Source organism: Falco peregrinus, chromosome Z (genome assembly GCF_023634155.1).
Source record: "Falco peregrinus isolate bFalPer1 chromosome Z, bFalPer1.pri, whole genome shotgun sequence".
In the NCBI taxonomy this organism is placed as follows: Eukaryota; Metazoa; Chordata; class Aves; order Falconiformes; family Falconidae; genus Falco; species Falco peregrinus.
Genome location: NC_073739.1, coordinates 46344178 through 46361684, shown reverse-complemented (window position 1 = coordinate 46361684; position 17507 = coordinate 46344178). Strand labels below are relative to the sequence as shown.

At 37.3% G+C, this 17507-nt stretch overlaps 1 protein-coding gene across 1 annotated transcript in view; it reads left to right on the top strand.

Annotated features, from left to right (window-relative positions):
- ALDH1A1 (aldehyde dehydrogenase 1 family member A1) overlaps nt 1–16365 on the top strand; it is a 58608-nt gene extending 42243 nt beyond the window's left edge. Inside the window, exons 9-15 of the mRNA XM_005242177.3 lie at nt 3879–3992; nt 5676–5778; nt 6343–6527; nt 9649–9813; nt 11713–11870; nt 13405–13479; nt 15744–16365. Of these exons, the coding sequence (XP_005242234.2) occupies nt 3879–3992; nt 5676–5778; nt 6343–6527; nt 9649–9813; nt 11713–11870; nt 13405–13479; nt 15744–15816 (873 nt within the window). The 3' untranslated portion in view covers nt 15817–16365. The remainder of the gene's footprint in view (nt 1–3878; nt 3993–5675; nt 5779–6342; nt 6528–9648; nt 9814–11712; nt 11871–13404; nt 13480–15743) is intronic.
- The last annotated feature ends 1142 nt before the right edge of the window (nt 16366–17507 follow it).

Here is a 17507-nt window from a genome sequence, read left to right as displayed (position 1 = left end):
CCATCCAGCCTGGCCTTGAGCACTTCCAGGGGTGGGGCATCCGCAGCCTCTCTGGGCAACTTGTTTCAGCAACTTACGACCCTCACAGTAAAGAATTTCTTCCTAATATCTAATCTGAATCTACCCTCTCAGTTTAAAGCCATTTGCCCTCATTCCACCCTTCCAAAAAGTCACTCTCCAGCCCTCTTATAGGCCCCCTTTTAGGTACCAGAATATGTACTGCTATATGGTTTCCCTGGAGCCTTCTCTCTTCTGAACAACCCCAAATGTCTCAACCTGCCTTCATCAGAGAGCTGTTCCAGCCCTCTGATCATCTTTGTGGTCCTCCTCTGGACTGACTCCAGCGGGTCCATGTCCTTCTTATGTCAGGGACTGCAACGCTGACCGCAGTACTCCAGATGGGCTCTCGCAAGAGCAAAGCAGAAGGGGAGAATCACCTCCCTCAGCCTGCTGGCCATGTTTCTTTTGATGCAGCCCAGGATATGGTTGGCTTTCTGGGCTGCAAGCACACATTGCCAGGCCGTACTGAGCTTCTTGTCCATCAGCACGTCCAAGCCTTTCTCCTCAGGGATGTTCTCTGTCCATCCCCACCCAGCCTGTATTGGTGCTTGGGATTGCCGTGACCTATGTGCAGGACCTTGCACTTGGCCTTGTTGAACTTCATGGGGGGCACACAGGCCCAGCTCTCAAGCCTGTCAGGGTGCCTCTGGATGGCATCCCTTCCTTCCAGCATGTCAACTACACCTCACAGCTTGGTATCATCAGCAAATTTCCTGAGGGTGCGTTCAATGCCACTGCCCATGTCACCGACAAAGGCGTTAAACAGCACCAGTCCCTATACCAACCCTTGAGGAATGCTACTCATCACTGGTCTCCACTTGGACATTAAGCCATCAATGGCAACTCTTTGTGTGTGACCATCCAACCAATTCCTTTACCCATCAAGTGGTCCATCCATCAAAAATGTATCTCTCCAGTTTAGAGACAAAGGCATTGTGCAGGACAGTGTCAAATGTTTTGCACAAGCCCTGGTAGATGACATCGGTTGCTCTTCCTTCATCCACCAACATTGTAACTCCATCACAGAAGGCCACAAGATTTTTCAGGCATGAATTTCCCTTAGTGACGCCATGTTGGCTGTCAACAATCACCTCCTTATCTTCTATGTGCCTTAGCACAGCTTCCAGGAGAACCTTCTCAATGATCTTGCACAAAGGTGAGACTAACTAGCCTGTAGTTTCCCAGGTCTTACTTTATTTCCCTTTTTAAAAATGGGGATTTTGTTTCCCATTTTCCAACCAGTGGGAACTTCACTGGACTACAGTACCTTCTCTAATATGATGGATAGTGGTTAGTCACTTCATCCATCAGTTTCCTCAGGACCTGTGAATGCATCTCCTCAGATCCCATGGACTTGTCACCTTCATGTTCCTTAGATGTTCTTGAACCTGATGTTCTCCTATAGTAGCTGGAGCACTTACTGGTGAAGACCAAGACAAAAACATCATTGAGTACCTCCGCCTTCTCCATGTCCCAGGTAACCAGGTCTCATGTTTCCTTCTGGAAGGAGTCCATGTTTTCCCTAGTCTTCCTTTTATAACCAATATACTAATAGAAGCTTTTCTTGTTGCCCTGGATTTCTCTGGCCAGCTTTAATCCTGTCTGGGCTGCCAAACATGGTTACGCGTTCATATTTCACAGAAACTAAATGACTATCAGGAAGGAGCCAAGTCCTGCTGTAATTATATCACATAGTAAGTGCTATTAGACAATATCACAGGGGAAGAATGCTTTAAAAACAGTATCAGAGATAACAGGTTGCCCAGAGAAGCTGTGGATGCCCCAACCCTGGAAGTGTTGGCAGCCAGGTTGGATGGGGCTTTGAGCAACCTGGTCTAGTGCAATGTATCCCTGCCCACAGCAGGGGGGGTGGAACTAGGTGGTCTTTAAGTCCTTTCCCACTCAAACCATTCTATGGTTTTATGATACCTTCTCCATTCATTTTTAACGATATGTATCAGAGGGTATATTTCTCTGAAAAAGCAACTTTGTAGGAAAGTAACTCAGTTCTGCTTTGAGCATAATGAACTATCTGTTCTAGTATTCTAACTTCCTGAAAGGAGAGCTCAGAAGTGGGAATGTGAACAGTGGTTCATTTTGGATGCACACTTACAACAGTATGGTAATGACTGGTATAATATTAGAGCATTTTTAGTAAAAGGCAAGATAAATCTCATTTTAGCCATTCATTTACAACTAACTGAGAAGCTTAAACATTTTGTTATATTTTATATATAACAAAATATAAAGTATATATATAATATATTTTTATATATAGCTTTAAAAAACCCAAATATTTATCTTATCAAGTCCTTCAAGATTTATTGCCCCAAATCTAGCTGACTTTTAATTTATACCCAGATTACCCAATGTTGGAGCCCAAAGTCCTGATAGTGATCAAAACCTCAAAGATCACTTCAGTAACTGCTTTAGACTTTTTGTGAAACTACTTGAAGATACAATTTAACTTTCTATTCTTCATCTGTCCACATTAAAAAAAATATATAGTCACTTTTGTTAATCCTCACTGTCTTTCTTAGTAGTCCTCACAAGAGTCATTTGCTAATATGTAGAGAAGAGCTTCTAATACAGACATGAGAATTAAATGCCCAAAGTGAGACAGTGTGTGTAAGTCCCATGAAAAATATTCGTTTCTCTGCAAATTATGAAACACAATGCAAAGCAAATGGAAGGAACCTCATTGTCTTATCATTTCCAAGGGTAAATATTAATCTGGAACATTAAATGAGCATAAAAATCATGGACAGAATGTATCTGAGCATGAACATGCAAGGGACAGAAATTGCTAAAAGTAATTGTCTGGTATCCATAACGCAGGACATGAGGTTTAAGAGCTGTAACTCACCAGCTGAAACTGATCACTTTCCAAATAAGAATGGAATCTTTGCATGTAATTCCAAAGTCCTGTTTAGTGCTAAAAAGAGATTCATTTCAGTGATAATACAGGAGATGCACTTCTTTGGTCTTTTAATTCTATGCTTTCTCTGCAAGTGCCATTGAGATCCCATAGCTGCTCCATAGCTACTGGGAAGTCAGTCCCAGTTCACACATCGTGACAAGCTGTTGGAAGAAAAGAACTTCTTTTGCCTATGGATGGAACATATCTAATACAGAATTGGTGGGAAGCTATAGGTTTGACTTGACCCACAGGAAAAGCCTCTTTAAATAGAAAATTTGCAGGCTATCTCAGGTAGCCAGCTTTTTCATGCTTGGTAGCTGATCTGCCTCTTTTTTGCTGTAAACTCTCATGTTGCCCACTCTCTACTTTCAACACACATCCAGAAGAAAAAGCAAAGACATTGAGTTTGAAGTGAGATTTCCATCATTTTTCTTAATAGAATTTCAGTGTAAGTCAGCAGATCATTAATTAAATTCCATCTAGCATAAGGGGTAATGAGCAAAAGTCAGCAAGCACACCAGATATTTCAAATAGCTTTAAGGAAGCAGGCATGAGACTAAGCAATCTTTTTCTTTGTACATCTGACTGGGGGAGAAAAGAAAAAATAAATGTATTCTTGGCAATGGCACTGAAAAAGAACTGAAATAAAATGTTCTTTTTGTAAAAAAAAAAAAAAAAAAAAAAAAAAAAGAGCCAGTTCAATAGCCTAAAATACAGGTGAGGGGGAAAAGGGTGTAAATCATGAGAGAATGAACACATTTTGGGCTCTAGGGCTGAGAATAACTGTATGACCAGGAAAAAGTAGCTGGAGAACTGAAAAGGGAAGTAAGACTGTATGGATATGTACTTCTAGTCATTATCTTTCCCCAGATTTACAGGGTTCTCTCCTCCAATTCAGGTAGGATTTCCACCTGGAGTTGTGAACATTGTACCAGGCTTTGGACCCACCGCTGGAGCAGCAATTTCTCACCACATGGATGTAGATAAAGTAGCTTTCACAGGCTCTACAGAGGTACTATAACGAATACAAGAAAATATAAGCAGGAAATGTACCCCTCTGATTCCCAGTGATGATTTAATATCTAACTTGTTCTGTGTAATTATTTTAACTTTTTTCTTTCTTTTGGCTGCTGGTTTGTTAAACAAAGTCTGTTTAATGATTTGCTGGTTATTATTAACTTCAAACATATCTAACAGTGTTTGTATTGCAAGAAAGCCCTTCAAACAGAGGCACCCCATGAGATACAGTAAGTTCTAGTATACCAAGGTTATTTTAAGTATTGTCCCTTAAAAAGATAACATTTTCATAACTGTTTGCTTCTTTTTATAAGAATAATTATTTTTTTAAATGCGAAATGTGAAACAGGCTGTGCTCCATTCTATTTATTTTTAACAACAGCAGGATAGTAGGAAGGTACTTCAGAAATCTCATTCCTGGTTCTGCACATCCTTAGGTAGGGTGGTGGCGTTTTGGTCTTTGAATGATACTGATGATCATCTAGGTGGTCTCAGAAGTGTATTTGAATACATATCAGTTTAATAATTGGAAGGGAAGTAATTTCTGTTCAATTTTCCTAACCTTCACTCTGAAGAACTGTGAGTGGTATGACTGAAGATTTCTCAGTGCAGGCATTAAATAACTGTATCCTTAACACAGTACATTATATTATCTTTCTGTATGCATGCTATGTGGAAGAGCTGCCAGGTGGTCTCTTAACTTCTTGGATATACACTCCAAAGATAAATATCATTGCCTAATGTCAAGGATCAGTATACACCAACAGCAAGAGCTGTGTTTACTCTTAGAAACTTCTAGCTCTCAAGTAATGGGGATAAAAAGAAAATAATCTAAAACGCAACGTATGAGAAATATCCCATGGATGTTTCCAATGGACAGTACTAACTATGGCTTCCAGTGTCCATGCCCCTCCAAGGCAAGTGGACCAGATAGTGTATTCACTGAATTTTGTGACAGTCCTCTTCCTGTAACAGTGTAGTTTAGCAGTGAGAAATGAAAACAGGAATATGGGCAGGGAGACTGGAGGAAATTATTTGATGGTTGCTACAAATGAGCAGTTGCAGGTTAAAGCCATGAGGGCTACAAGCACGCTTTTGCTTCACAGTTTTTTCCAGGACAATTCATATAAAGTAGTTGCTTTAATTATGCTATCAATGGAAAGAAGCAGGGTAGGGGCTCTGCCTCACAGTGTCCATTTCCTCTTCTTTCTTCTAAGGGAGAAATTGGAGTAAGGAAGAGTTGGCTATACAGGCAGTGTAGTTAACTACTTTTTCTCTCATACACTTTGTGTATCAAAGGGCTTTTCCATGTATAAAACAGAGGAACTTCTCACCTAATGGGAGTAACTGGCAGAGCAGGAATCAGTGCTTACTTTAGATGACAGACACAAGCAAATAGAGTGGTGGTAACGAAAAACCCACCAGACATCTTTAGCAGTTAACATGAGTGTGTCCAGGGGGAAACACTTCTGGGAAGCATCCCTGGTTTGTAGACTGCAAGTCACCTACAACCCAACTCTTTAAATTTTTTTAATTTTTTAAATTTATTTTTCATTTCTACAGTTACTGGGATACCAGCCAACTGTGAACTGATTTTCACTTCTGAGGAACTCAAAGAAGTGTTATTGAGGTCATAATAAACTTTTTGAGATAAAGCTGTTGTCTCCCTACTTTTTAGGTTGGCAAACTGATTAAAGAAGCAGCAGGGAAGAGCAATCTGAAGAGAGTTACATTGGAACTTGGAGGAAAAAGTCCTAACATTATATTTGCAGACGCAGACTGTTAGTAGCATTTTTATTATATAAACCTACTACTTTTGCAAGCCCCATGTTCTTTTTATTTTCTTTGTCAGTAAATTATTTGTACCTGTTTAATGAAGGAGTAAGTTTTAATGTTTTCTTGTCACGCCATAGTTTTAAGTTAGATAACCATCAAAAATTGGTGGCTTCTGAAAGGATATGAACCTCTGACAACCTGTCTACCCTTACCGTACTTAAGGATCATCCTAATACAACATGAATGCAGAATGAAAAGCAGCTAGATGGATCTTATACAAGTCTATTAACTTTCTAGCTGAATACTCCACTTGTTACTGCTGATAGGGCAAATAATGTTGAATCTACATTTGACACAGAAGAGCTGAATGTGTGTTTGTTTACATGTGCTGTGCTATGCTTGATAAGAGTAGTTTTTGACATAAGTCAAAGGATCAATATCTGTTTTAAAGGGCCATAAAAATAAAAAGTGCTAAAAATGAAAATTATATGAATTGACCATGGTTTGTAAAGAATTTATGACGTGACCATTCAGGTTTATGATCTGGTGAACTCTGCATTTCTTTGCAGTGGACGCTGCTGTGGAATTTGCCCATATTGGTCTGTTCTACCACCAGGGACAGTGTTGTATAGCAGGATCTAGGATTTTTGTGGAAGAGTCTATTTATGACGAGTTTGTTCATCGGAGCATTGAACGAGCAAAGAAGTATACTCTTGGGGATCCTCTGTTGCCTGAGGTACAGCAAGGCCCTCAAGTAAGTAATGTTACATGTTTCCAATATAATCATGACATGACATCACAGTTTAATATACTTCTAAACCTACTGTTGCATTAGTTCCAAGAATAAGTACAGTTGTCTAGTGGTTAGTCTGGAGGAACTGGAGGAAGAAACTGGAGTGATGGCTGGTCATGCCACTATCATAGGCCTAAGGGTGAGGTTCCTTTCTCTTTTCTAGTTCCTTTTGTTATGGAATGGGAACAATTATATAGAATTTAAATGTTTTGAGAAAGCTGCAGAGCAACAGCTGCACAAGTGTGATCAAAGATTGCTAACATTATATTCAAATAGTGCCACTATAAGTGAGTAGCTTGATGAAATAAAATACAATCGTGGGGGTTTTCCCCTTTTTCAAGGTGCTAGTCTTTCATTATGCTGCTCTCAGTTTTAGAATATTACAGAACTGAAATGCATCATTCTGTACTTTTTTCTGCTTATGTTAAAAGGTTATACCAACAGATTTCCTAATAAATGAATGCTAAAATGCAACATTAAAAAGCATAGTTTTCACAATGATGTGGCTTCAGTGGATCACATTAGAGCATTGTTAAATTAGTTTTCATCTAGAGTCTTATTCCCATATCAGCTTGTACTAACAGCATATATACTTTCTTGGCAGAGTTATTATGTACATATTTGATTGTCACAGAATCAAGGAACGCTACTGGAGACAAAGCAAAAGCTGGAGACAAAGCAATTCCTGCACATTTCATAATGTAATGTGTTCTTCATTGGTTATCACAGTCATTTTATGTAATCAAAGACACCAAGTAAATTGGAAAAATGCATTCCAAGCCACACAGGATTTGGAGAATTTAAAAATACTAAGGATGTTATTTTGATATTGTGCAATATGTCTTGCTAACAAGCTAGTATGTTCAGCTGAATAAATTTAAATACCAGAGGATGGGAAGATTCAAACAAGTGTCTGCTGTACAGCTTATACAAAACTTACAGGAATCTATTCTTATGTTATTGTGGCTTTTCTGAGTTTGAAATTCATGCTAAGAACTTAAATGAGAGATGAAAGTAAGCTTTTATTAAAAAAAAGAAGGTTAAACATGAAAAAAAAAAGCATTATTGGGGACATTTTAAAGTCTGTGATAACTCTTTTCTTCTCCAGTCTCATCATTTGCCTTTCTTGACCTCTTTCTCTTCTTAGGAGCTTTAGCAGAAATCTTAATTTTTTTCACATTAGTAAAGTTCCTCCTTTTAAAACTGGTATGATCCCATTTAATCAAAAATTTTAACCATGCTATTTAGGTGCATTTCTTTTGTGGTAGTTGTTAAACATCTCTCTTTGTCTTTAAATTCCATGTTGTGCTTTGACTAATTCTTTCTAGAAACAAAACCCGACAGCCTGTATCAGGCATATTCACTGTGCTCCTTTGTCATAGAGCCTCCTCAAAAGCCATATTTGTCCTCCAGTTCCCAGGCCCTCTGGGGCAGCACCTGCCTCAGGCAGCAAGTTTGGATAACATTTTACACAGCAGGCACAAAAGAAAAGCCAGACCCTAATGGAATTCAAAAGATCATAAATATGCTAATTCACACATGAAGAAAAATTATGATTATTATAATAACAAAGGTAGTACTGACAGCAATGTGACCTGTGTCATCTAAACCTCATCTTCTCTTCAAGGTGTTTATGCACAAGAGATACTTGGTCACCAGGGTAGCAGAAGTTTTATGTCTTCAGTAAGCAGTAAGACAATTGTTTTTTAAAAAATGACAAAGGCAGTGAACTAAAAATTACCTCCTTATAGATACCCTTATGAATCCATATCCCTATAAATACAAACTTTTATCATAGCTTTAGCTGAATAGCTGTTTAATCTAGTATGCATCTAGGATGCCCCAGAATCTTTGAAAATATTGTTGCATTCTATGATCATGGTAAAACATGTTTTAAACTGAAATAAGAAATTTTTATTGCATGAATAGGAGAATAAGATGTACACCTACTCTGCTAACTGATGGGTATGATCACAGAGAAAAAGCTTCTGTACAAGAGTTCCCCTAGAAATAATCCCACTATCTTCCTGAGCCAGTGCTTGAAGGCCTGAAAGAGTGAAGGAAAGAATCACAAAAATGGAACAATAACAACAACAACAACAATACAAAACAAAACAAAAACAAACAAATAAAAAAAGGGGTGTTAGGGGCTTCTACCAAACAAACTTTACCACTGAGTTTTTGGTGATATAAATGTTGTTTTGTGCACAATTTCCCTTCAGGCCTGAAGTGGTGATTTCTTGACTTGGAGAGGGGAGGAGAGGAGCCAATATGTGATCTTTTTCTAGTCCCCATTTATACTATTTCTTTTTATCCAATTTGCCACTGGAAATTGGAAGGTGTTAGGGAAATACAAGCTCCTATTGTACTGCCACCATAAACCCCTTCAACCAAAGACCAATCATTTTGCTATGCTATAGAGCCAAACTGCAATAAGCTTGGCATATATTGAATTTCTTGGTAGGCTTGGGGCAGAGATTGGCTTCATACCATAAAAAATCTGTCATTTATGCTTCTCAATCCACAAATATAAAAAACTTTATTCCACTATTAAATCAGAATTATCTCAAAACAGCATTGAATTGCAGTTATATCTTATTGTTGCTTTTTAACCTCCTTTAATAGTTTAGGAAAAAAGTGTGGCCAGTCTGCCAGACCTAGTGAAGCTCAGAAGACTCTTGCATCAAGCTCAGAAGACTCTTAGATCAAGACCTCTGCAGATTTTTCAGAATCAAGCTGAACAATTTTTAATTTGTTGAACTATTAGTGCTTCGCAAGAGTACTGGAAGAAGTATGAAACACACTCATTTTATAGAATTTTTTAATTTATTTTTTTTACTAAAGAAAACAAGGGTATCAGTCCCTTTACAGCTGATTCTTCTATGTCAAAATTTCTGATTTTTAGCCTATTTGAGAAAAGCCTGGAAAGTTTTGAGAAGTTAGTGACAAGAACTCCAGCTGTTCGACTTCAACACATGCAATTGAATAAAGCTGGAACATTGTTAGGTTTTGGTTAATGAGTTAGGTGAACAGTTATTATCAGTGTGTGCTGTTTTCATTCTTGTGATATCTTTTCATTTAGATTGATAAGGAACAGTTTCAAAAAATCCTGGAGCTAATTGAGAGTGGGAAAAAAGAAGGAGCCAAACTGGAATGTGGAGGAGGTCCATGGGGAGACAAAGGTTACTTCATCCAGCCCACAGTTTTTTCAAATGTTACAGATGATATGCGCATCGCCAAAGAAGAGGTAAATAAATTCTTGGCAGTCTGTACTCTCACTGGAGATTGTCTGTTTGAATGTCTGTACAAAATATCCATTTAGAAGATCAAGTGGCTACATAAAAACACTCAGTAAATCTGTTGTTCTATTCTGGTGGTGGTTAAAATGCTTTTCTTAATTTCTAATGCTGGTTTCACCAACTCAGTGGACGTGAGGGAAAGGAGTACGTAGGTTGACCTGCCAACGAAGACTCCAGCATACACTGGCAGTAGATAAGAAAATGCTGCTGAGGTTAGGATTGTTTACATCACACCATACTGCCCATGTCTCACATCTAAGAGTTCCAGTAACCTGAACAGAGAGGCAGATTATGAAGGCACAGCTTGTCCACTCTTTGCACTGCCTAAAAGGAGCCACTTAAGTTGGGGTTTGGACACAACAGGCACCAAGGAAATAGTTTGATTGTGCTTCCACAGGCATTTTGTTTGTGGAAATACAGCAAAGCAGACTTTTGCCTCTGCAGGGTTATTTAACCTGGATCAGTTTGCACATGTGTTTACACAGCATTGAAAGAGCTTCTACTGACCCAGCTAAGGTGGCGGTGCCAGGGCATCAGTGATCATCTACAACGAACAGGAGTGAGGAGTGCAGAGCTGCTATGCCATTGAGAAAAACAGTTCAGTAAGCACAGCCTCCAAGTCCAGTTATGACCTCTTCTCTGTTTTTTCACACTCATCTTGATCAACAACTGCTGCAGTTCTGTGTCCTTTATACTTCTTCATACCAGAAAGCTCCTTCACAACTGTTACAAATCTAGGTGTTGCTTTATATAGCCAGTGATACTGCTGATGCAGTCTGCTGAATGTACCTAGCAAGAGTCAACAGGCTGAGTTAAAATGAACACCAGAACATCCAGACTTAATTGTCAAGGGGAGAGAGCTATAAAACAGATGAGAACTGTATGAGAAATAATTTACATTGTTTCTGTCAGTCTGGGAGGCAGGTAGGAAACTTCAGAGATGTATGTTTCTTCACAGATCTATTGGTTTCCTTTGGGTCAGCAGTACAAGAGCTGTTTTTCTCACACTATTTTGAGTGTATTGAATAATGAAACCTCAGAGAGCCAAGGCAATTTAGATATCCAGGTTCTGCAACTCACAGCTTGAACAGTGAGGGAATGTTCAGTGGTTTTCTGAGCTATGTAAATCAATCCCTGCAACTCCAGTTAGAAGCTAGCACTAAACACTTTCTAGGAAAATCAAATTAAAAGATCACAATCTATGGGAACAGCAGTAATCAGATGTGCTAATGCCCCCCTGCCCTGCAGAGTCTTGGCACTGTGTGGTGGGCATGGGCACCTCTGACTGAGAACATGGAGCAGCAGCAGTGGGAAAGCCAAGCCTTGAGAGACTATTATCTCGCATAACACCCATATGGAAAGCAGAATTATTTGTTTCACTTGGAATATTTGCCCAGTTGTGTAGCTAACTGCAGAGATAAAGGTCTGATAGGAAGTTTAGGGGAAGGTAAAGTTGAATGTCCTTCTCAACTCTACACAAGAAAACACCAGTTTGCTGGTAACCAGTGTAGATATGTAACACATGGCTCTGTGTTAACTACCTTTAAGGTGAGTGTCTTTCCATCTTTATTTAATTGTTTTCATTGTTTATTTTTTCTATTTATTTATTTTTATATTGTTTTATTAATCATTCTACAATATACTATCTTGATTTGCTCCATGCTACAAAAATCTGACTTTTATGTGAATTTATAATGCTTTTTAGAACTCTGTTCTGAGATGTACACAGCTGACTGAATGAATTCAGGAATAAGGCCATCTGACAGAACTAAAATTTTTAAATATACATAATTTACGATAATAAGCTATTCTAATCCACTTTACATGTTTGCATGTGTCTGAAACAGATATTTGGACCTGTTCAACAAATCATGAAGTTTAAAACTGTAGATGAAGTTATCAGGAGGGCAAATAATACTACCTATGGCTTAGCAGCAGCAGTTTTTACCAAAGACATTGATAAAGCACTGACATTTGCAGCTGCTCTTCAGGCTGGAATAGTATGGTAAGTAATGGGGTTTTAAATATTCCTTCAGAACTGCAGGTGACAATGGCAGTACTTGTAGGATATTTTAACACTTTCTTGGGTGGTATATTTTTATATCTGAATTCCTTAACATCTTTAGAGAGGTAGATTAATGTTATCCTCGCGTGCTTCCATTGCCTTCATCTTTCCATACTTAAGATGTTATTAAATAACTACTTCCTGTAAGTCTTCACAAAATTGTCTTGTAAACTTACTAGGAAAAAAGGAAATTGGCTTGCTAAAAAGGAAAGAAAACAAAAGGAAATACAGTAAGTGCCACTTTCCTTTCAGTTCAGGACCTGGGCATAGCCCAATACATACTTAATTTGCAGAAATTGCTGTGTATACTGTGTAAAGGAACTAATTATCTGAAGTTCTGTGGCCATTAACCTGGTCAGAACACCCACCTGTGATGGAAAAGATTGATAAAATGTGGTTGAAAAAAAGGAAGGAAACACAAGTAGGAGACAGCTGCTATAGGAACAACTATTTCCAGCAGTGGGAAAGAAAGAGGCAGCCTACAGGGACCTGGAAAGGCAAAGGCTGAAAGATGCAAGAGGGAAAGTTTGGAGGAATAGCAGACTGAGTCTAATGACTATCACTGACCATGACCTGCATTTCCCTCAATTATTTTAATGCAACAAAAAGAGAACAACTAATTTTACTTGAACACAAAATCTATGTCCAATTTACATTTTATCTGAAAGAATTTGCAGCCAGCACAAATTCCTGCCCAGGTCCTGTGACCTAAAAGCATATCCTTTATAAAAATGAATTAACAGTTTTGACTTAGGAGTTGGTATCTTTTAAATGTAAAAAAAAAAAACAAATAAAAGTGGAGTCTGGGTTTTGCATTTACAACATTGCTGGTCTGTCTAGGAATCTTTAACTATGAGCAGAACATCTATTGTTGAAACCAGTAGATTAACAGCAGCAGAAATTATATGATATGAAATAGATAATATCTGATTTGACAATGTTGCAAGATAAAAATAACTTCTCAGTTGAAGAGAAAGATGGACATTCTGCCAAAACTCTTCATACTATAAATTCTCCTGTAAAATTCCTTTTTTTACTCATTACTATATTTTTGTTCTCAACCACAATATAGAATATGGTTTAACACTGAGTAGTATCAATTTTTCCTAACTATATACTGAAGTGGTGCTGGACTTGTCTGTTGGAAGTGTACCTGCAGAAGACTTGTGACCAGTCTTCAGTTTGAGAGTTTATGCACTAGTTAGGAAGGAATTTTATCATAACTATCAGAGAAACATGTGACTGCCATTTTGCTTGAAGATCCTTGACGAGCATTAGAACCCTGATCATAGCTGTAGTTTCTGGTAATGCTCTGTTTCTCTGAACTTTCAACATATATATTTTTGTAAATTCATTACTTAGATAGAGTTTGTGAATATTATCACATCTTTTACAGTCAAAAGAAAAAACCTGATTTTTCAGAAGTAAGAAAAGTCATTTCACACTGTTAAAAATAATTTTTCTGAACTTCCAGGGTCAATTGTTATAGTGCAATGTCTGCTCAGTGTCCTTTTGGAGGGTTTAAGATGTCAGGAAATGGACGAGAAATGTAAGTAAACACTTTTTAAAAGGTAGGTTCACAGGAACTGCAAAGTGAAATTCCAAAACTCAACTTTAAATATTCATAACTAGGATGCCTATTTTTTGTCGAATTAGTCTATATAGTCTTAGAGGCTTCATGTTGTCAGAGACAATGTCAAGCAAACAATTCCTCTATAAAACAAATAAGAATGTTACTTAGATACACATTTTATCAAAATGACTGATTTTAGTAGCTTGTGATCTACTGATATGCCAAACTGATCATTATATTTATGGTGTACAGATTTTGTCATCTGCATGAAGATACTTATGTGTGTAGTTTGTGGAATCTCCTTTAAATGCTAAGTTTTTGGGAGCACAAGACATTTCAAAAGTTTTGATTTAAACAAGAGTTTTCAGTTTCAAAGTTTTGCGATGACAACAATATTTTTGCAGTTTGTCCAGCTTAGTCAAAAGTTATGACAAAATTAGTCCTTAGTAGTCCCTGGACCTTTGGTCTTTTGCTAGATTAGAAGTAGAGGACTATGCAGAAATGACAAGCTAATGAAATTCTTTCAAACTTCTAAGGTTTAGTCCAGTTTCAATTTGAATCATGTCCTGCCTTACCTGTATTCATCTTGACCTTTACATTAGTAAGAGAATCATTTAATTTGTTATGTACTGAAACATTTGATGTCATACATGTTCATTATATTATGTAGGATTATGTCTTCTGGAGGGTTTTGGAACATAAATCACAAGCAGTCTTTTGTCAAAAATGCCATAGATCTGGGAACAATGAAGTATTTTTAAAACAATGAATATAAATCAAAACATGTAAATTTTCCCTTTTATTAAGCCAAATACATAACACTTTTATGGTATAATGGTAAAGAATAATGGAAGTAATTAAAAATGTATGTGCAGGTTAAGGGCTTCAGAGCTTCCTTTTCCCCCTTTTTTTTTTTTTTTTTTTTTTTTTTGAGATAAAGGCTAGGGTTCTCATGCTTACTTTCACTGGTCTCAGTCTGCTCCTGATGTCAAAGCTCTTGCTGATTTCAAAGGAAACAGAGTCATGCCAATGCTGAGAGCTTTAGAAAATGTGAATGCAAAAAACCCCAAATAATTTAGGCCATTACTATCAAAGACTGTTTTGCATTTCCTGGATGCCAAAACCTGGGAGATCATTGATTCTGAATCACAGCCTTTTGCAGGAATATTTTGGGGGGTTATTTGCTGGAAATAACAGGAACACTGTAATATTGTCTATAACCGTGCATTCTGAAGGAGCTAAGCTTTTGTGCAAATTAAGTTTTTCCTAATGCTTTGTTCAAAATCACAATTAGTGGACCAATAAAAATATTCCTTACAAAACTGCAAGGAAGAAAACCTGTGTCATTGATTTTAAGAGAGGCAGTAATATGTGGGAAACAACTGCACTGAAATATTCAGAAAATCAGTGCATCTAGCCGTTGACTTCCTTGAATCCCAGAATAAAATCCCCTGTATAATTCTTGCAATGATAATACCATTAAGAATTAAATTACTGAATGTCATGTACTAACAGAATGCCTCTTCAAAAATGAAGATAATCGGTAAACATTTTTGACAGCACAGGAGTCCTGAGCACAGATTTCTGTTTTGTAGACACATGTATCTAGTAAAATGGCAGTAAGAACTGGATAACATTTTAGTGTAGCAATCCCTTACTCTATCAAACAATCAAGTTATGTCTAAATAGCTTGACTGTGTCAGATGTCAAGCATCTAGGCACGCAAGCAAGCTTCATCTCATCATGTAAAATGTAAAGGTGGAATCATGCTGATAATACGTCATCAAGATTTAAGTGTTTTTCACTGTTTGGGAGATATCATAGTGGATTAATTATGTCCCCCATTTGAGGTGAAGTGCAAATTCTTTGACTCTGAAGAAAACTCTTGACAGCAGAGGAAAGCTTTCGCAAATAACATGTTGAGCGTATTTGTGAAGACCTAACTTGTGCCCGATTTACTGCACAGGCACCCAGTTTAGATATGCACTAAATTGATTACATGCCATTCTTTTGTGCAGAAATGAAACTGCTCTCTCTCCTACTTTTCTAAGAAAGACAGTTGCTATAGCTTTTAGAAAGGGTTCCAGCAGCAGTCTAGTTGCACAGATGTCTCCCAAATATGTCCAGTATACTTGCTATACATCTGGCCAATTACAGAGCACCACTGAAAATTCCATCCAGGACATAACTCATATAAAAAGCATTAGCATAAATACTGCTCTTGGTTCTCTTTTATCTAGGGGAGAATATGGTCTTCATGAGTACACAGAAGTTAAGACTGTCGCAATCAAAATCCCACAGAAGAACTCTTAATGCTGTTGAAGTGCAGAATTTGACATCTTCAAATGAGTCTGAAAAGGCAATCTCAATTCTGAAAAAATTCATTTCCCAAATTATTCATTAACCTTTTTGCTTTCTGATTGTGTGAGAGGTACTTGCTTACATTGACCATATAAAGAATAATGTAGGAAATTCTAATGCAGTTAACAGAAAAGGAAATTTTAATATCTGGTACATAGCTAAGTAATTTTGAAATTCATGTTCAGAAGGAACTATTTTTCATTTTCAGTGGAAGGTCTCTATAGTACTATGAAAACATTCTTTTTTCAATGTATTCTATTGGTACAGTTTGAATTTATGTGCTTTTATAAATGTTAGATTGCAAGCTCTCTGCATTTTCTCTTCTTTGTGGCCTTAACAAAAGCACTTATGAGTAATTAGCAGATAGATACTTTTCTGTGTCGTTAAAAATAATAAACTTTTTCTAGATATATTACTTACACTACTGAATGTATTCATCATACTACACAAATGTAATCTAGATAGTATTAAACAATATTAAAATCCACCTTCAAAAGCTAATATTGGTTCTTTCATTAGTCTTTCAGCCACTAGGCACTACATAGTACATTTTTTATATCCATAAAGAGGCACTACTGTCTTAATGGTGTGTTTAGGCCATCAGAAGTATATTATTTTTGCTATATGGAGACTAAAGTCCCTAATACTTTGACAGTATTATAAATGGAAAAATATGAACACACGCAACACTGGACAATTTGCGAAGAGCCAAAACCTGGCTTTGTAGCAATAAGTATATAAAAAGTCTTAACAGACAACAAGCAAGAAATATTAAAGGGAAAGAAGAGAAGGCACTCTTTTTTGTGACTCATACCTGCTCCATTTACCTGTATCTACATGCCTCCTTATAACTTGGATGGTTTCCTCCCTATAGTCCATTGAGTCCCTTCATCGGTTTACCTCATTTTCTTTTTTTTGTGTATCGTTTTATTCTCATAAAGGCCCTCTGCAGATATATATATCCCAAGCTGGCCATAACGTCTAAAGTCTCTTGGTCTGTGCAATTTTGGTATTTCACAATTCTCTGCCAGCACAGCTCTCAGCACCCTCCAAGGGCTATTCACCATCAGCAGCTACCAGATAAGCTCTTGGACAGTGGTCTACAGACACCAAATACAGCAATTATATATCCTGCTCTGGACTGTATCCAGAGCCACAACTCATCTCTTATTAGAGAGGGTCAGCCTTAGATACAACCATATGTACAAGGTCTGCCCATTAGTAACAATACAGCACACCACACATTTTTAAGCAACAAGTATGAAGAATTTGTACAGTATTGTGAGGAAAGAGGTTTTGTTCATTTGGATATGCTTGTCAGTGTTTTTCTTTGTTTTCCTTTTTCTCTCTCTTTTTTTTTTTTTTTTTTAATTAGGATTAAAACAAAGCCGTATCAGGCGTTCATTCTTCTCTGGATGCCTTTTTTCATGAAGTTGAGAACTGGACATAACACTTGTGGCACAGGTATATCCTTCCACAGGTCTCAACGTTTTCTGTTCTTGAAAGGTGTCAGTTCCAAATCCTATACACATACTTTTGAAATAATTTCAGTAGCCATAATTGTCAAACAAACCCCATTCTTTTCCTGTATCAAGAAACAAGTAACAAAATAATAGAAGAAGCAAAAGAAAGAAGAGTGAATC